Source organism: Phaethon aethereus, assembly GCF_964289735.1.
Source record: "Phaethon aethereus genome assembly, chromosome: 11".
Taxonomy (NCBI): Eukaryota; Metazoa; Chordata; class Aves; order Phaethontiformes; family Phaethontidae; genus Phaethon; species Phaethon aethereus.
This window is the reverse complement of record NC_138587.1, coordinates 19062833-19083294: the sequence shown is the minus strand read 5'-3', so window position 1 is coordinate 19083294 and position 20462 is coordinate 19062833. Positions and strand designations below refer to the sequence as shown.

At 49.5% G+C, this 20462-nt stretch overlaps 1 protein-coding gene across 1 annotated transcript; it reads left to right on the top strand.

The window, feature by feature from the left end:
* Nucleotides 1-6564: 6564 nt before the first annotated feature.
* LOC309408785 (uncharacterized protein C3orf18 homolog) lies at nucleotides 6565-12539 on the top strand (the record flags this gene model as incomplete). Its single annotated transcript, XM_082004732.1, has 4 exons — nucleotides 6565-6798; nucleotides 8185-8210; nucleotides 9852-9981; nucleotides 12459-12539. 4 exons carry the CDS (start codon nucleotides 6565-6567, stop codon nucleotides 12537-12539), a joined length of 471 nt encoding a protein of 156 aa, XP_081860858.1.
* Nucleotides 12540-20462: the final 7923 nt, after the last annotated feature.

Below are 20462 nucleotides of genomic sequence, written 5' to 3'. Positions count from 1 at the left end.
TGTTGTGAAGTCAGTTCCTGGCTTCCACATGTGTTCCTTGTTGCCATCAGCTGATCCGGTCAGTGCTGAAACTCACAGTACACTTGGTGCTACCACAAGCCACTGTGGCAAAGCACTGACTAACCACAGTCAGTGGATTCTTCTCAGGGCAGCATGAGAACGGCACTGGTTTGCAGCTCTTCTTGTCTAGAAAAGGAAGCAAGAGCACAGCCTGAATCCCTCGGGCTAGCAAATCACAGGTTCCCCTCTGACAGAATGCAGGTGGCTTGCCCTAATCTCAGCCCACAGGTACAAAACCCGTTACTCACACCCTGAGAGTAACAAAGGATTATCCCAAGAAAAGACTCAGGTGACACCTAACCAGCTCTGCCACTGCAATCCACTTCTTCGCAGAGCTGCCCATCTTCACAGGCTACTAGGCAGCCAGTCCACGCCCACGGCAGGGCAGAAGCAAGCATGCCTATACACAGGCACAGCACTCCTGCCTGTCCTTGGTCCCAGAAAGCCACAGTCACACTGGCTCTCCACCCAATGGGAGGTAACCCTGGTTCCTTGCAGGAAGACCTTCAGCCTCTCCTAGATTCTTTTATTCCTCTCTCTGTTCATAAACTACGAGTCCTAGGTTAGCCGGCATGCTCACAGAAGACTCCATGGGTCAAGGGTCTTCCACACTGCTACCATCCCCAGAGAGCAGACAAGGGGGTGCAGAGCCAGGGCTAGGCTGCTAGGAGCAGGGGAAGGAGAAAAGCTCCCAAGATACAACCAGAGGGAATAGAAACACTTGAAAGATGCAAAGGCCAGAAAAGGCAAACCTTGCCAAAGGGAAGTCAGTCTCATGAAGAAAAGAACAGGCAGAGCCAGACAGAGAGGGAAGAAAAACAAACAAGATGATTGCAGGAGACAAAGGAGATGAAACTTTACAAAACAGCTGCTACATATCACACTTGGAATTGTGCTTTAATGGAGACAAATAGAACAACAACCCCACTTTCCTGCTGCGATCCATCAGGAATAAGGGACGCCTCCCTTCTGACTCACGGTCCCTGGAGCCACTGTGGGTTTCCCCGAGTGCCCATTCCCATTCCTCTATTGATGGCTGCTTTTCATCACTGTCTCAGAGAGGCCACAACCTCCCCTACTCCAGTTCCTCCAGAAAACCACCACACAAACAACTAAACACCTCTCCCAACCAGGTGACAGCCCCCAGGGTGGGTGGCTCACTGCTCTGCAGGAGTGCTACTGCAGGGAGATCTGGGGAGGCTGGGTCAGCTCCCACCTGGGAAGATGCTGGCACTGATCACCTGCAGCAGCTCTGGGCCCTGCTGCATGGGGCACCTGCAGCTTGGGGCCTGCCTGGCTCTTGCTGCACAGTGAAACTGTGTGAAAAGTCAGGCCTCCACTGCCCTCCTTTGCAAAAATCAAACCAAACAGAGCCCAGGGAAGCCACAGAGGGCATACCCTGCAGCAAAGACCTCCAGATTGGCTTACTTGCTACCTCCTGGCAAAGGGGTAGGTGCTCTAGGAGCCCAAGGGTCCCTTTCTTATCATCTTCATTATAGCCAGCAGAGAGAAAAGAAGTTCCTGTGAAATCTTGCCTTTATGTTATGCATAAGCAGCCTGACAGCTAGTCTTTACCTCAGCAGCTCCCCACCCCAAGGCCCTGTTTTGGGGATACTGCCACAAGATGAACACTAAAGGAATAAACTATAACCATTAGTGCTGTTAGGGAGGAAGATAAGACTATAACTGGCCATGGCTGGAACAATGCTGCCAGTACTGTCATTATTAATAAAGGAGACCAGCTACTGATGTGAGGTCCCTGCATACTACTACTTGGTGCAAATACCTGTTTGCACACAGGTAGGGAACAGATTTATTTTTCTTCCTGCAGTTCTGTAGTTTGGTCCATTCAACCCCCAGCTTCTCACTCACTGTAGTCCAACACCTACACTGGTGGCCTTTGAAAGGCACGGCCTGTCCCACTCTTGGCCCCTGCCCTACATACTTGCCTCACTGACAGGCTCGAGCAGGACCTGGGGCTTGCGCCGTACAAGTCGATACCTTTCTGCTGCTGGGCTAGTGGTCAGCCGAACCGGCCCCCGCACAGCCCCGTTGACCGTACCGGGGAAGGGGGCGGGGGGGGCAACTCCCCATCTGCCAGCCAGAGAGCTGCCCACCCACGCCTCACTTCAGTGACCGGGCGGCTCTCCGGCGGTAAACGAGCCCCCACAGAACACCGCCGGGATCGGAGCCCGGCTTTCCTTCCAGCCGCCCGGCCTTCCCTGAACACGCAACGCCCCTGACCAACGCCAGGCAGCCCGCCCGGCCGGCCGCCACCGCGCCGCTGCCGGGCGTCCCTTTACCTGGGCGGCGGCGGGCCCGGGGCCCCCTCAGAGGCGGGCGGGCGGGCGAGCGAGCGAGCGCGGCCAGACAGCAACGCCTCACCTCAAAGCGGCCGCCACCGGCGGGGCTGGAGGCGCAGCCGGCTCCTGCCGAGGCCGGAGCCGTGGGCAGCCACCTCCCGCGCCGCAGCCCACAGTAGGGGGCTTGGAGCAAGCCCGGGGAGGGGAGAACGGCGCCACAGCCGAGACGCTCCCGCCGCGTGCCGCCACACCGCCTGCTCACGGCCCCGCGCATGAGTGACAGGCGCGCTGGCCAACCGCAAGCCGAAGCCTGCGGGCGCCGGCCAATCACCTGGGGTACGGAACGGCGAGGCGGGGCCGCCGGCCGTGTGGCGGCGCGCGCGCGGAGCTGAGCGGCCCGCTCCCCCCGCCCCGCGCGCGGGCAGCGCGGCCCCGCGGCCGAGGGCACGGCCCCGCGGCGGCCCCACCGCCAACGGCGCTCGGGGGGCGGCGGACGCCTCAGCGGGGAGCGCTCAGTAAGTGCCGGCCCCGGCGGGCAGCGGCCGCCCCGGCGCGGGGGGGGTGGCGCGGCGCCGAAACGCGGCTGCCTCTGAGGAGGGGCGCGGCGGAGCCGGGCCGGGCCGGACCGCGGGAGCGTCCGACCGCCCCGTTCCGTTTCGTCCTGTCCCGTCCCGCCGGGGCTGTCGGGGCCTCTCGGCGGCGGGGAGGTGTGGGCGGCGGCGCTCCGCGCTGTGCCCGACTCCGTCTCTGTCCCGGCCGCCCCGGCGAGGGCCGCCCAGCCTCGGCCGAGCGAGGCGGAGCGCGGCGCGCAGGCAGCACTGCGGCGGGGACCCGGCTGCGAGCCCCGGGGCGGACCCGTCGCGCCTGGGCAGCGTTTCGGAGCCGCGGCCTTGGAGGAGGGGTGAGCTTGCTGGGGAGGGTCCCCGCGGCTGCGCCAGCCTGGGGCGGGACCGTGGCCTCCCTCTGGTAGCGGGAGCGGGACAGCTGAGGTGCGCCGGGACTGGGGGCACAGGCGGCCGGGGCCTCCCCGCCGCCCTGGGGGCTGCCCTGCAGCCTGGTCAGCCCTGGCTCAGGGGGAGAGGAAGCCACAAGTTCATGCAGTGGGAAGCCACAGCCCGTAGCCAACAGCAACCCAGTGCCGCTTGCACTGTTGAATTACTAGAGGCACTTCATCCTGGCAAAGCAATGCAGAATAAAATACTAGTTATTATTTGCTGCCTTCATCCAGAGACCCCGTGACCCATCTTCACCCCTGTGACACAAACCTCTATTCCTGTCATACCCGTGACTGCAGCACGGAGAGATTAAAACTAAGACTGAAAACCCAGCAGCCTCGAGCTAGTGCCTGACATGATGTTCTGCACCTTAGAGGTGTTGGCCGCCACAGCGCCTACCAGAGTCCAGTTTGGAAGTGCTGGCTTAGGAGAGAAACAAACGGCTTCTCCTTATTCCCAGACTCAGCAGAGCCCAGCACAGAGTGGTCCTGGCTGTGTGAGGAGCTCTGTTGGTGCAGGCAAGGGAAGAATGCCAGCTCGCAGCAGCTGAGGACATGGTTCCTCTTCTGTTCTGTTCTATTTGTGCACAGACTGCTGAAACCTGCCAGCGATAGGTAGTAGCTGTCCCTGGCCCTAGAGCAGCTGTCAGAGACTTGGGAGTGTGCCCAGCCTGCAGCACCAGGATGACAACTGGGAAAGGAAGGTGGTGGCAAATGTCATCCACGCCCAGCTCTTGCCTCTGTAAAGCTGTGGGCCCTAAGCCATACTTGCACTCAGCCTCCCCATCTGTCCCTCTGCGACCTGGACCAGAAGGGGCTTGGGAACAGAAATACCCTCATCTGGCCCTGGAACTGGTCATCTAAGCCCCATCAGGAACCTTTCATACAGGACTGCTTTTAGAGCTAGGTCTCAGGGCTTGGGAATCCTTCAGCACGGACAGGACCCTGAGAGCATGACCAAAAGCCCCCATCCCCACTTGACCAGATGTTCAGCTAGCTAATTTTAACCTAGCTTAACTTTTTTCAGAGGAGCAATGCACACACCAGTACAGTGTCTGGCCCATGCAAAAGGGGTTTTATGCAAAGGCTTGGTATTAGCTTCAACATCCAAATTCCAGTGGTTTTCCAAAACTGACACCGCACTGAGATGAAGGCCTAACCCATCTCGTTTCCAAAACTGAGGAGCTGTTTGAGATCTAGAGCCATACTTTGCAAAGCGCTTGGGCCTGCTTCACGCCTTTCACTTAGGTTCTTTTTCCACTTTTTGTTTCCTTGGTGGTAGCTTTTTTTAAAATGTGAATTGTCATCATAGAGAGTTTCCCTGAATAGCACAAATCGATGATTCTCCCTGAGCAGCTGCTTGGTCTGCCCAATACCTGCTCAACATTCCCTCCCTTTGCTCTGCTGGGGCCGTAGCTGCTGCTGCTGCTGTTGTGGCACTCAGATTTCACATTTGCCATCTTTGTGCCCGAGCATCCTCTACCCCTGAGCTCCACTGTGGTCAGTAATGGCTGGGGAAATCCACGTGCCACATGGTTTAAACTAGGTGTGCATGATTTTGTGGGTCAGTGAAGGACACTCCCTTCCAGCTGCAGTGAACTCATGTCTCAGCGTGATGTTAGGTGCGACCAGACCAGAAGTGCTATCTTCACATTTCTCTAGAAACACATAGGAGTTTGACAGCTCCGATAGTCTCCCAGGCACTTCAAAATCCCCCAGCAACTGCTGCTTCACAGAGTTGTTCACGTGGAGCTGTGAGACACATCCTGCGTGTGTGGCGAGAGCTTTACCTGTTCAGGGAGATGCAGGATGGGTGCTGTGCAAGTCGAGCTGGCTAGTCAGGGTGCTGACTGACCACAGAGCAGCCTGGTGCTGTTTGGCTGGTGTGATTTCTCTGCTTCAGTTGTTAGTGACAGATGTTAATCACGCTGCTTAATGCAGTTACAGACAGCAGTAAGGCGTCACAGTAATGGGAACTGTGTAATAACCTTGCCTAGAATAGAACAGAGTGGAGCAGAACAATGGCTCATTTCTCTTTGCAGGCACATCTTTTTCTATTCAGAGCTCGTTAACCCCTATGTCCCGGCCACATTCCAGTCCAGAGATGTAACGTCTGCTGAACTGCAGAGAAATCATCAGAGGACTGCTACAGTAGTTCTCAGGGTCGGCACTGCTCTGGTCCAAAAGTAGCTGCATTTTCATGGAAGCAATTGCTGAACTATATAAAACTACTGTATATAACATAAGTTGTGCAAATACTTCTCATAGGATCATCCCATAGTGTTTTGCAACTCTTGATCATTTGCACAATAGAAGCATGAAGCAATTAAAGCCTTTCATGTTTTCAGCATGAATAGATCTATCAAATTTCACAACTCCAATCCAAAATTGGACTCATTTTAAAATTAATGTTGATAATTAGAAGTGCATGACTAAGCTTGAGTGGGTGTTTTCATGGGGGACTTGAGAAATACTCACTTGAGAAATACTTAGTAACAGACTGGGGACTGGTGCAACCCACTGTTTTAAGGAAGCTGCCTTTCCAGAGTGCATGGGATGGGGGACAGGGGGGTGATGGATACTACAGTGACCAGTCACCAGTGACTATCACAACAGGAAAGTTCTACTTTGGATTCAGTAAAAAGCATCCTGAGATATGGATGCCTCACAGCTGAGTGCCGTTTTATTGGATGTGTTTCCACTGATAAAGTTAAGGGGATCCATGTATCTTTCCACAAATTAAAATGCTGTATCTCCCAGGGCAGATAGAGGCCACCTGGCTCAGCCTGGAGCAGACCAAAGACAGGGATTCTGAGGTTGTCCCCACATAGATCTACCAAGTGCCTGCAAGGAGGCAGAGCTGAAGCAGCAAGGGGAGAGCATACCGCTGACTTCAGGTGAATCAGGCATGACTTTGGGGGCTCAGTACACAGTGGGCATCTGTGGGCTACTCTCAAAAAATTGTGCTAGTGAATTGGGAAGCTTTGGAAAAGGTTGTGCCTGTCTCCAAGAGCTCTGCACTATTCATTTGTTCTCATTCTTTCCTAGGCAGAAACTGGCGTGGTTCCTATGAAGAAAAACCATCAGCGATGATGCTACAGGATAGGTCTCACGTGAGGGTTCTCAATATGAAGCGCAGCTCTCACCTTCTGTAGCTGATGGGTGAGGACAACAGCTTGGTAAAAGGAGCTACCAAGAGCTGGCAGGATGAGTTACAGCTCACCCTCTGTGCACAACTTGTATCACAGCAGCACCACCGTGGCCAAGCCAGACCCAGGGGCAACTCTGGATGTGACTGTACCAGAAACAGCTACCATAAGCCCTGAGACTACCAGTTTCAACAGCACGAAAATCCCAGATGTGGCCAGCACTGGACCCGGCATGAGCACAATGCTGCTGTCCTTTGGGATCATTACTGTGATTGGGTTGGCTGTAGCTATGGTAAGATAGCCCTGCTAAATATTTCTCTGTCTGTTGAGGGTGGAGGGTGGCAGAGGTGCTCTAGGACTGATTTGGGTTGAATAATTTATTTGCATTGTACTGAAGGCTCACCCAGAACCGCTAGGAACTGATAGTTCCCGAGATCACTTTCTTTTTAAGGCCTTTATCCAGTGCTCCAATATTTCTGCAGTCTCCCTGAGGTCTAGTCCAAGCGGGATGCTCAGCAGGCCTAGAGGAAGCCACATGTAGTATCAGTATTTACTTTTAATAGCAATAGGAAGCTCAGTTAAAAAAACACAAAGCAGATTCTATTCTGATTTATTAAGTAGAAGAGCTGCATCAGTTTAAACCTTGTCAACACAGGGGCGCCCACAAGAAAGTTCATCCAGACTGTTGAAACTATGTTAACCTAACTCATGGACATGCCTTTTTGAATTAAAGCAGCCCGAATCCATTTTAGCTAGAGTCTTTCTGGACTGCATTTCCAAGGTTCTGCTTGCTAGGTATCAGCAAAGTCCTTGAGGATTTGCTGCATAATGAACCTTGCCATTAATGCTGTAGGTGATGCTTTCAGAAACTATAGTTCTGGGCCTGACACGGGCAATGCAAGTGCTGCAGTTCTTTTGATATATAACCAGATTGTTTACCTGCCAACAGAGAACAGAAGGTAGGAGCAAGCTCCCATTCCTCGTATGAGGAAGAGCTTTGCTAATACAACCATCAGAGGAGCCTACAGAAAGGGACTACTGCAAAATTTCATTGCAGGCCCAACGAGGAGTTTTTCCAAAAGCCCCTAAAAGAACGTGGAAACATTATCCTGGAAATGGTCATAAGTTCCCAAGAGCACCATCCAGCGTTCATAGTTCTCAGAACACAAGACTCTGGAGGCCAAAAGCCTCACTTTCTTCCCAGCGCAGCCACGCTTACTGGCTGACACGAGGCAAGTCACTGAGCATGCCCTCTCTGCTTCTTCCCTTTATACTGGGGAGGGGGTAACAGCACTTCTACGCTGTAGGAAATCTACAGATGAAAACCATAAAGGGAAGGTTCTTCATCCACTCCTAAAGTGCAACATATGTCCTGCAGCCACCAGAACTGTGCTGAGCTACACCTAATAATAATACACCTAATACTCCTCCTACTACTAACACACCTAGTAACAGGCCACTCGAGTACTTGGTATCAGATGTGATGTGCTACCGAGCTTACACTGATGCATATGAAATTTCGTTTTCGGTTGTCACTTCTCCCTTCCCCTTGCTTTGGTGCGCAGTGACACCAGACCTACTCTACCTCTGTCTGTGTGCCCTGTGCCCAAAATTTCTCTTCTCAGCTGTTCCCCATCCTATTGGGACTGTTGTAATGATGGTTTCCTTTCTCCTTCAGGTTCTATACATCAGGAAGAGGAAGAGGTGAGTAGTATCTCTTGTTGGCTGAAGGGAACTCGGTGCTTCAAAATCCAGAGAGAGCTAGGAAGGAGACAGGGAGATGGGGAAGGGTGTAAGGGATGGCTGCCTGAGAACAAGCCTGCAGGGAGTCGGCTGCATGTGAATGAGGCAGGGGAAGGGACACTGCATTCCTGCTGCTGGCCCACCTTCTAACACCAGAGCTTCGAAGACTCCACTGCAGCTTTGGAAAGGAAAGCATGGTTAAGCAGGAGAAGGCTAGGGAACCCACAAACTCTTCATGCTTCATCTATTAGATGCACTAAAACAGAGAAAGGGGTTATGAGTGTATAAAGAAGCTGGGAACTCTGTCATGAGAGGTGCGGATCTCACATTTCAGCCATTCCCAGATCCCTATGTTTTCCACAGTCCACGCCAATGACACTGGCCTTGCAAGGCTGAAGTTCTCTTTAGCTGCAGTCACAGCAACTGGCAGCAGCATAACGCAGCTTTCTAGCCCAAGACTTAGTGTCCTAATTTCTTTGTTAAGCTTCTGGCTGAAAACAGAAGAGCAGCATGCAGGGAGACACACGTCTTGATTCTTCTGTCTCTGACAGCAGAGACACTGGTGAAGATCCATTAGATGTTGTACCTCCTCCCTGCCTGAGCCCTTGTGGCAGGCCTGGCCTGGCCATGGACTTTCTGGGTCCAAGAAGTGCTGCTGCCTGCTGTAAAATTTCCAAGCCAGCCCCTGAAGCCCAGATCTAGGTACTGCTACAGGAGCAGCTAGTGCTTAGCCTGTGAACATAGTGCTGCTGGAGATAATGGTTGTGTTGGCAAACCCATATAGAGGCAGGGGGGGAATGTGTCATCCTAAACACTTGCCAAAATAGCTATTTGTGGTGACGCTGCCAGTAACTGCTTGTGTGTTTCCCTTCCCACCCCCCAAAACTCAGCTCTAGCCTAAGGCAGGGCTGTTTTCACAGGAGCATGCTCACCCACCCATCCATCCTCTGGCTCTGAGCTGCCCACTATTTAGGGAGACCTCTTGGGGTAATACTTTATAGCTTTGTCACTTGGAGCAAGTGAGACTACAAGACGAAGAACAGTCTATCCACAGGCAGCTGCCTCCTACAAGAATCTATTTATTATTTTCTATTTATTTTCATGTACTTCAACCCCAGAGTTAAAGTACTACTTTTAGGCTGCTGGAGCCTAAGTGACTTAGGAGTGGACTTCTGCTAGCAGACATAGTGTGACATGGCAGGACTGGCCGTTGTGGGCAGAGGGATGGGGGGAGAAGTCGCGAAATGCCCAGCCACTATGTTCCCCTGTCTCTTTTGTCCACCACATAAAGCGTAATCTTTTAAGGTCTGCAGGAACTTAAATCCCTGATTCCTCTGTGCATAATGCCTGCCAACATAGATTAGTGATGGCAATTAATCCCTGTAACTGCACTCTGGGTATCTTCCACTCCTGCCAGCTGTGGGTAGTAGGTTCTTATCCTCATCCTTGCAGGATGGGACATGACCCAGCAAGCAGCAACAAGAGCTGAATCCCTGTGCAACAGGAGAAACAGCCTGCAGAAAGCCTCAGCAGTGGAGTGGGGAGGGCAGCCTGAGCATCTGTCCCTCTCAACCAACCCTTTCCCTCCCCTCCCACGGGCAGGTTGGAGAAGCTACGGCACCAGCTCATGCCCATGTACAACTTTGATCCCACCGAGGAACAGGATGAACTGGAGCAGGAGCTGCTGGAACATGGGCGAGATGCAGCATCTTCCCAGGCATTGCAGAGCAAGGTAGGCAGCAGGAGCCAGCAAGTCTGTGACTACAACCACTAGTACCTGCACTGCTTTTGTTACAAAGAGCTTTTGTAGTGTTTGTCGTGGCTTAACCCCGGCTGGCAGCTGTTGGCTCACTCCTTGTCCTCAGGGGGATGGGGAGGAGAATCGGGGAAGAAAGGTAAAACTTGTGGGTTAAGATAAAGACAGTTTAACAGGACAGCAAGGGAAGAGAAAATGTTAATAACAACGACAAAAGAATATACAAAAGCAATGATGCAATTGCTCACCACCCACATGCCCAGCCAGTTCCCGAGCCACAGCGCACCCGGCCAACACCCCCCAGCTTATGTATTGAGCATGACATCAATATGGTATGGAATATCCTGTTGGCCAGTTTGGGTCAGCTGTCCTGGCTGTGCCTCCTCCCTCCCAGCTTCTTGCTGGCAGGGCATGAGAAGCTGAAATCCTTGACTAGTGTAAGCACTACTTAGCAACAACTAAAACCTCAGTGTGTTATCAGCATTATTCTCATACTAAATCCAAACACAGCACTGTACCAGCTACTAGGAAAAAAATTAACTCTATCCCAGCCAAAACCAGGACAGGTTGTAGGGTAAGGAAACCCTGTAAGACCTCAGGAGGACTTCCCCCATCTCTGCCAGCCCTAGAGATAGGGGGCTTGAGCATTTTGGAATGCCTAGGATGAAGAGTCAGGCAACTAGGGCAAAGAGCCTGGGGAGGCAAAATGCTGGCTCTACTCAACTACGAGACAGAAAAGGACAACTTCAGTAATGAAGGGTGAGTTTGCTACAGTTTATCACTCACGGCACTACAAGGGACCAGTAGGATGAATGCCATTTTTGGGAGATGGGGCTTCAATGCCCACAAAGCACTGAGGCTCCTTTACCCTGGCCCTGAAAAGTAAATAATTTCCACTCAGTTTTAAGGTATCCCTGCTTTGCCTAAGGATGCAAGTGTGGAACAAGGTCTTGCTGAGGGAAAGCGTGAACAGTTGACTGTGCTGCAAGCCCTGAAGAACGCAGGCAGAACGCCTGCACACTGTTCTGGCATGGCACGTGTGATCTTGTCAGCACCTCCAGGCCAACCTTGCTGGGCACAGAGCAGGCGTGGCTCAGAAAGAGAAAAGGGAGGAGAGTTCTCTGAATTTGGGGAGAGGGGAAGAAGGCTTTGCTTTGACCACTTCTGAGTGTTCAAAGGCATGCAGCATGCTGAGAATTGTAAGGTCCTCAGAGACCACTGACTTACTAGATTTGTGAGTTAGGAAAGAGCTTGACAGCTTGGACAGTTGTTTTTGGTTAATGGTCCAGACAGGTCTGACAAGAGGCTGTCTGCTTCCCCGGTGTACCAAGAGGTAGGAGAAATAGGGAAGAAGGGCTTCTTACCATTGTTTGCAGCCAGCTTCACAGTGTTTTCTGTTTCCTTTGTCACCACCACTGCACAAAAAGCCTTTCTGAAAGACAAAGCCAGCAGGAATGGTTGGAACAGGTATGTCTTGTAGCCAGTGATGCAGCCTCCCCTTAGAGTAGACATCTCTCCTTTCATGAATTCCTCTCCAGCTGCTCTGTGTTGCTGGTGTCTTCCCTTGCTTTTCCAGTTCCAGGAGCAGGAGTTCTCCCAAACAATTCTCAGTTCCCACACACTTTACACCTTCAGATAATCTGTAGCAAGCTTGATGTGGGCAGAAAGGAAAAGAGAAGATAATAAATACAACTGTAATTATAAAATATTTACCTTTAGACATGCTTCCCAACCTGCTAAAGAGCACAAAGGAGATGTGTGCATTGGAATATGAAAGATAGTCAACCTATTCCATACACTGGTTTGGGAAAGCAAGAAATACTGTTGTATAAAAGCAAAGGATTTTGTTCTCTGAATAGCGTATACTGGGAAAACATCAGATCCCTCTATTGGTGCACATAGAGGACTTCCCTTCAAGTAGTAAAGGGGGGGAAACGACAAGGCCAGAGTTAAACTTAGCACAGTAAAAGCAGATCCTTCCTATATAGGGATCAGCCAGCAGGATACCTCAGATCCCTCCAGAGCTTGCTAATGCACAGATACCTCTGCTTGGAATGTATGCAAGTTTAAAGGCCTGTTTTCAGCATGAATAGCAACGTATCTTCAACATAGCAAGAGAGGGAGAGTCTAAAACAACAAGCCAAAGTTCAGTCTATGGCATGTTTCCAGGCCTTCTTGATGTTACAAGTCTTTTAAGGCTGCCTTGTGTATATATAAATAGCAAGACCCAGTAATCCAGTGATGTGGGGATTTTAAACCGGCATGGATGTGCTGATGTGCTCTCTGGCCTGTTGTATTTTTCTGTCACAGCCTTGTTAATGCCATGTTAGTCAGCCAGCCTCCCCTTAGTAAGGGGTGGAACTTAGCTCCAATACTGTGCAGCCTGTGCCTAAGCACACGTACCTGAGCAAAGGCAGATTTGCTGGGTCTCATCTTTCACTGCTTCAATGCAGATTCTGCTGACAAGTCAAGGAGCCCTCCAGAGACCCAGCCGTCTTGTGTTCACAGACGTTGCCAATGCCATCAATGCATGAACAATACCTGCCCCTGCTCTGGGATCATGCTGAGACTGGGGAGGATGAAGCCAACAAACCAGTGACTTCCCGCAAGCATGGCCGATCCACTGAGCTGGTCACCCCGTTGGTTTGTGTTACAGATGGGCACAAGCACTGGGAACTGTCATCACTTTGGGAAGCAAACCCTTTGTGAGGGCAGTGGTGACTTTTTGGTGTGTCTGTTACCGCTAAAAGGTCCTGAGCTCCAGTTTATGGGCTGGTGCTGACTGACACCATCTACCAAGCTACGAGCTTAGGAACAGTGCCTGCTTTGTTGTAGATTAACTTGTCAGAGCACATGTGTGCATTCTCTGGGTCAGGGAAGAAGAAGAGGTGCATGTTTCAGAGAGCTTCCCCATTGGCTTTGTGCCACCAGACCCCAAGGAAAGCGATGAATGAGCCCCTCTGCACAGTGACCACAGCTTTGCTCACTCCCCTAGCTGAGTGGTAATCTGGGGCACGCCAGGGAAAACACATACCATGGGCTTATGCCCCTTGTGGCATGTGGACTGCTGATAAATGTGCACCCAGGGTGATGTTGAAGCATGGGGAATTCACTAGCTTTAAAGAGTGAAATGGTGAACATTTGGCTGATTACATCTTAACTGATGAAGTGGCTGAATACCCTGAATGAGGGCTGCCAACAGACAGAGGGGAATTCACACAGCTAGAGGCAGCGGGTGTCTGCGTCTGGCTATGTGACTCCCTGCCGCTGAGCTAGGAATAATGGTGCTTGGGCCACAGAGAGGAGTCAAGGAGAACTGGGGTTCCAATACCATGTATCCCCCTCCTGCTTTGGCTCAGGGAAGTTTCCGCAGTGCAGAGTGTTACCCAGAAAAAAAGATTAAGCCTTGAAATATTTTCTTTTAAATAAGGGAAAACATGTATTGGCTTAACATTACAGCAGCCCCATGTCTGCCCCTAGAGGTGACTGAACAGCTGGTTCGTACTTCCTTACCTGCCACGACCTGCAGTCAGAGCCTTCTCTTCTTCCCGCTGAAGAAAACACAGAGCTTTGCATTAGCCTCTGCTCACGTTACCTGCTAATGCAGAAGGTGGGACTAGACAGGTAAGCCAGGAGTTTCCCCATAACCCTGAAGCATCTCTCTGCCTGTGCATCCTTCAGGGCTGCAGGAGGGAGAGAGCGCGAAGGGGGCTCTGGCCACCTTGGCATGCTGCGGTGTGGCATGGGGGCTGTCCTCTGCAGAGCCTTTTGGCGGCCACCAGCCCTGAGCGCTGCAGGCCAGCACAGTGGCCAGGGGCCAGTAGCAGAGCCTGCATGCAAGCATCAGTGCTCAGCGATGCACCGATCACCTCCTGATTTTTTTGCAGTACATGCATTTGTCAGTCAGATCATATTCCATCCACAGCACCAGTCAAAAGGGAATCAGGGTGAGCTAAAATTTGAGTGCAGATCTAAAGGTAGGCTTTATGCAAGTAGATGTTTCACTGAGTGGCAATTCAGGTACCATGTGCTTTGTTGCAAGTTTGGACCTGCCAGTTAGTTTTTGTTTTCCCAAACATTTTTTTTTTCCTATTAATTAAATGTAGACTCTTTTCTGGGAATGTGCCCAGGAATGACCCCTGCAGTGCAGAGCTCCTTACCAGCCCTCCTCCCTTCACTGACACAGCTTCCCTCATGGCAGTTTTACAGGGCTAAGTTGCTTTAATTTTTAAGTATCCTTATTTCTTTTTAAAACTAGGGAGTTCTGCGAGTGTATTAGGGCTAGGAGTGTCATCACCCATGGAAAACAGCCCATCCACCACACCCAGGAGATGGGGCAGGAGGCACTCCCAGGCTGCTGGTTGCACTCCAGGGATATTGTTGGAAGGAAAGTGTGTGGGTACAAATACTCAGTGTAATCTGTCTTAGGTCCGTAGAATTTGGACACTATCTGTGGGTCTTCCCACAGGTTATGCCTACACAACCAGCTGAGAGGCAAATATATCGCGCACACACACCCATGCACACTTACCATCTCCTCCAAGTGCTCCCTGGGGGCAGCCAGCCACAGAGACATCCGATTTCTACCTTCAGCAGCTGGCACATCGCTGCCTGTCCCACTCCCACGCTCAGCAACAGGACAGGGATGCAAGCAGCAGCAGGGCTGCCCGGCTGTCCTAAATCACAACGTTTCCCCTAGAACTCCTTAATTGGAACTTGTTTTAATTGTTTTAAACTTGATAAAATGCAAATGTAAGCTGAGCTGTCTCCTCAAACCGACAACCTGCTTTGTGCTCTTTACCCAAATCCGTATGCTGCACAGGCAGCTGCCAAGCAGTGCATCTGCCAGCTCAGGTACAAAAACATGTACCTTGTTCCACGTTAATGCTGAGCTGTATGTTGTGTAACAAACACACCTACAGAGGTATTCTCTTTAACCGTTTTTCCTGTAATGGTAGGCTTTGTCCTGTGATGACTGCCCTTAGATTACAGAAGTACAGAAAATAAGACTAAAAGTATATTACGGGTATTTGCTGGGCTTGTACTGGAGTATTCCTTTAGTTCGATAGCACCTCCTCTCACAGGTCTTGGAAGGATATGTACAATTTAGCAGAAGCATTATGATGTAATTTAATTCAAGTGTTTCTGTGTTTTAAGCACTGAAATATAATTAAACTATTTACATGAAATCTAGAGTGATTGTCTTTTTTCCCCCCCATCATTTGCATTTTCCACAGAAAATGGCTGGATTGTATCCTCAGTACCTGTTGGTAATTTGTATGCAGTGAATTCCCCTACTCTTTCAAAGACTGGAGTAAGTGTGGGAAAACTTGGAAGGACAAGCTTTGCAGAGGTCAAGATTTAGTGCTTCCACAGCATGGCAACTCAGACCTCTTCAGGAAGACTTGGTGCCTGGCAGAGAAGTCGGGAAGGCAGTTTCCAGCCTGGCAAATCCTGGGCATCCAGAGTGCAGAAAGACAAATTCCAACTCGTCTGTTTGCCATATTATACTTTAACCAGCTAAATTCTTGGACAAACTAGGGGTCCATCAGCTCACCTGCAGCTCTGTCCATGTCAGTCAGCCCACACTGGGGTGAACATTGTGGGCAGCAGCATTGGCAGCTCCATGGTGATATCATTGTTGTATTTCAGATCTGCTTTCTGCCTCACCTTCTGGCTCACAAACCCAAAACTTGGGACCAGCTAGGAAAGCTGTCAGGTTAACTGAAGAGGCTATGCACGGGAACATAATTAATTGTATGAAAAGCTAAATATTTGTGTGCCACACAGAGCAATGCATGGCATGGAACAGGCTCAGCTGTGGATGTACGCATGAAGCAGAATTGGCTTATGTTCCAGTTATGACTTGCTGTAAGATATACAAGAGGATGGAACTGGGTACCCACATTTGGTTCTAAGTAGCTGTCTGTTTTCCTCTGTGTATGATTCCTCATGCTTATTAGTCCTTGTTTTCACATAGATCTGTAGGTGCTCGTGAATGACCAAATCTTGTTCTACAATCCCCAAAACTCCAATTCAGATAGAGAAACTCGTGTTGCCTGGTGATGTGCGTGTGTGCTGAGGTTGTTGCATATGGGGGGAAGCAAAGCAGAACCCTGAGGTGCTGTTTTATGCCTTTATTAAAAACAAACTCCAAGGCTAATTTGCAAGTTGCTAACGCTTTTTATGCCTTCACCAAAGCCAGAACCATTTATGAGAATCTTCCAAACTTTGCTAGATAATAAACCTTCTTCATCCCCTGTGTTTTGATCCGACTGTAATGACCTGTTATTTTTGACTGAGTCAAACCAAGACTGTCTGAGCTTAGAAAACATTTTCAATGCATTTGCTTAGAGGTAGGATTTGGCTACACAGAAAAGATAACTAACTATATAGGAAATAAAAAGTGTTTGTAATTTCAAAAAAGAAAATCCAAGCAATCCAGTGTGAGATCCTAGCTTTCTGAAGATGGCTGGAATTCTGCCTGCCTTCAGTAGGCATTGACTTTCACTGCAAATCTCTGCATGGAAGCTGAAGCTATGGATTAGGATTTCAACTACACTCAGAGTAGCTCCTAATAATGTGGAATTCTGCTTGTTCTCCTTGAGCACTTAACACTGCTATGGAGACGTGTTTTCTACTGTGGTCTCCCAAGAGCATTAAGAGGTAGCAAAGACTAGATTTGGGGGTTTTTTTAAAAGGGAAGTAATACTTTGTGTGCATGTCCCAGAGGAATACTGCTGACCTAAAGCAAATGGATTTACTGTCTAGCTGAGGCAGCTTCCATCCCTACTCCATGCCACCAGCTGAGAAAGGTCTGACTGATGTCATAAGAAAAGCTTAAGTCTCACAGATGCAATCCCTAAGCCATTCAGGAGAAGCTGAAGTTCCAGTCTCACACTGTAACAGCTATTACTCTCAGGTAATAGGGGTTAATTAAATAGGCATAACAGCCTTGCAAGCAGAATACTAAATCTGCCAATTCACCTGAAAATCAGGTACAGAAGTTGATAAAATATCTTGGTGTGCCACTGGAGTGGGCTTTGAATGCAAACATGAACTGCAGCTGAACTTTTGTGTCCACTGAAGAAGAGCAGCTCCCTAACCTGAATTCAGAAGAACTCAGAAGATTTGATGGATCTTCTCATGTAACCACCAACAGCTACAGATCTGCATGCATAATGTCCCACCTGGATTTATCCACACAGCAGGAGAAAGGGGTCAAACCCTTCCCACACGTGGCAGCACACCTTGTCCTACAGCATAAAGTTCAGGTCAGTCCCTGTGATCTAATCGATTTAATCCTAAATTCCTCTGGTATATGGTAGAGGAGGCACACAGGTTACTGTGATGCAGTTTTCTGCTGAGACCACCAAACTCCATACACAAGAAACTACTGTTAAGACAAACCAGGCAACACACAGAATTAACAGGATTGGGACTCCCATCACTACTAAACTGGGTGGACTGGACAAAATGACCTATAAAGAAGAAAACTTCCCCCCCATTATCTCTCTCCAGTCAGCCTTTCCTCATAATGCTGCATACATTTTCTTCTGTTAAGCAAATACCTGCTAAGGGAACAGACCTCTGATGAAAGGATAAAAAATGAGCTCAATATATACTGCCATTTCGTGGGTTTCTGCTATGCACTGCCATAAATTTAAAGCCAATTATGTTCTGTTTAAATATTTAACACTGTAAAGCTAGCCAATTTTACATCTTGTCAAAGATAATTGAAATACCCATTTTGTCCCTTTAATAGGCAGGCAGAGCATCCAAGGGTGGAAAATGCCACCGGGATTTCACTGCTTGCAAGTGGATATTGGAAATACCCTCAATTCCTCAGAATTTAGCAAGATCAGCTCTGACACCGAAAGCACAACTCTGCATACAATGCGAGACTGGGAGCAGCCAGCAACAATCTTAGACCAACTGGCTGTCTCCCAAAACTAAACTATAGCAAGCTTTTATTTGCATAGCTGCAACACTAGAGGACCCCACATACACACATTATGGACTGAAGATACAACTAATTTAAATTGAATCCTGAGGCTCTGCAAGGAAGCAACCTTGGTGTAACTGTTTCTTTACAGACACTCCTTTGAAGTGATGAAGTCCAGTGGCTGTGACTGGGCTTGTAAACATTGTTCAAAGTTGCTACCAAATTCAGGAGGAGTGCCACCAGGCCAGAAGCTTGTTATAGGAGATGACCCTGAGCTGATCAGGCTAGGATAAAAATTTCCCAGTCAATCCCCAATACATTAGGGTGCAAGCTTTCCTCTAAAGCATCCAGGTTACTGACCACTGGAGCAACGGTATTAGGTAAGCTGGAAATGCCATGAAGGTTTTTCTTTCTGATATAGTAAGGAAAGAACTCAAAGACTCTCTTTCAGATGCAATCCCTATGAGCAACTGAGCAAAACTTAACTCTTGGGACTGCTCCATCAATCTGCCAGAGGTGGTACAATATATAAGTTCAGCAATTAGCTGTGTAAAAACGTTTCCTTTACTGTATCTGCATTACTGAGTCAACACTATCTTTCTATTGAACTATTGCTGTCCGTGGCAGGACAAGGCACCATGTTACCCAATTATTTTTAAGAAAGATTAATATCCTCACAAAAGATACACTACAAACCGTGAAAGGCATCTCCCTGACAAGGCATACGCCATTTCTTCACCTAAGTCCCTGTTTGGATATTTGGGGTAAGCCAGCAGACAACGGAAGAGAAAGCTTGGGCAAAATTATCACAAAGGGAGAATTTGAAATACGACATTAAAAATCCTGTTTCCTTTCCAGTCCTCTGGCTTCAGCAAGACATGAGCAGGTGGCACACTACTGAGCTGTGGCAGGGATGTTACTCAGAGATCTCCTAAGGCCAGTAGTTTTGCCGGGCCTGGAACCGTCTTTTCCAGTGATGCCTAAAGGGAAAGATTATGGGAGAGAGAGGGTTAGAGCTCTGGGTCCAGGAGCCTAGCTGCCCAAATGCCCCATTACAGAGTCAGTGCAAGGTTAAAAGGTGGCAAGGATCCATTCCCAAACAACCAAAGGTCTTCACAACAACGTTCCTGTTGCTCTTGTGCCAGCTCCAGTCTACAGCCTGACACAAATGGCTTCCCTCACAGCAGGCCTCAGCCTGAGGCTATTGAGAGCTCAGAAGTTATAGTCTGTGTGAAATTACATGGCTTCTGCTATGCAAACACACATGCTCAACCTCTGCTGTCAGCAGTTACATGTATTTCCAACTGCCACCCTGGATCCTCATGAAACATAAAGTACCAAAAGTGCCTTACCCAATGTCATAAACATCAGGGAAGTAGATGCACAGAAGGTCCAAAAATTGTCTCAGAGTGGGGAATGTTTCTGGCTACACAGGCTTGCTCTGATCTGCGGCTAACCCCTTGGTTTTGGGAAAGCTGAGGTGACCATTGGGGCAGCAGAGGGAACAAAGTGAGACAAAGAGTTTGCAGCTGCTCTATCTCTCAACGTACTGAGAAGAACACAGGGAAGGAAGGAGACAAAAAGGAGCAAGATCCCAAGGCTGCTTCTGGCTTTGGACTGGGCCTTGGAAATTTTGCCATAAAGCAAACTCTTTCCCTCTCACACCTATACTCCATTAGCCAAGCAAGGTTGCTGAAACAAACCAAGGCTGCTTTTGTGGCCTAGGAGGCTTTGAAATCAGCTTCATCAATCATCCAGTAGTGGCACTCATGGAAGAGCAGACAAATGCTTCTGGGCCCAAACAGAAAACTTGAACAATTCAGTTGTGATTGGCAGCATCTGCAGGCAGCAACACAATAAAATCTGAACGATTAACAAAGCCCTGCCTGCTCCTGGATAACCTAGAGTCACCCATAACCAGTGCCCTGGGAAAACCAGAGCTGGATCCCCAGCTACAAAGGCCATGGAAGAACATCAACTAGCTTTAAAGCAGCTCTGTGCCCCATGGCAGGCTTCCAAGTCTTGCATATTTCTAGTTTGTCACTTCCTAGTTCTTGATTGTCCCCGTGACTGACTGAAAAGCAGGGAGTCGGTCATTGTTTATTTCAGCAATTCTTCCTTAACGTTGCAGACACGAAGCCCAGGGCATCTCTCTTCCACTCAGAGCTGTACGGCATACAACTTGCAGGATGAGCAAGCACATATATGCTCTCATGCCCCCTCTCTAGCACAGCAGCTCAAAAATCCTCAGCTGAAAGGAAAAAGCAAACCAACAAACCCCATAATGACCAAAATCTCTGGCTGTGCCGACAGCAGAAGATTATTATGTGATTGCAGACTCCTGCTAATAAATCTCAAAGCAGCAGCCTCCTGCATGAGTAGCACGAACGCTTGCAGGCATATAATATCGAAGTTAAACCCAGACCCATAGAATGGGTTCATCCAGAAACTACCTCCAACCTAGCAGTCTGAAAGCTGCATCTCACTTGCAAACAAGCCACGGGATCTATAG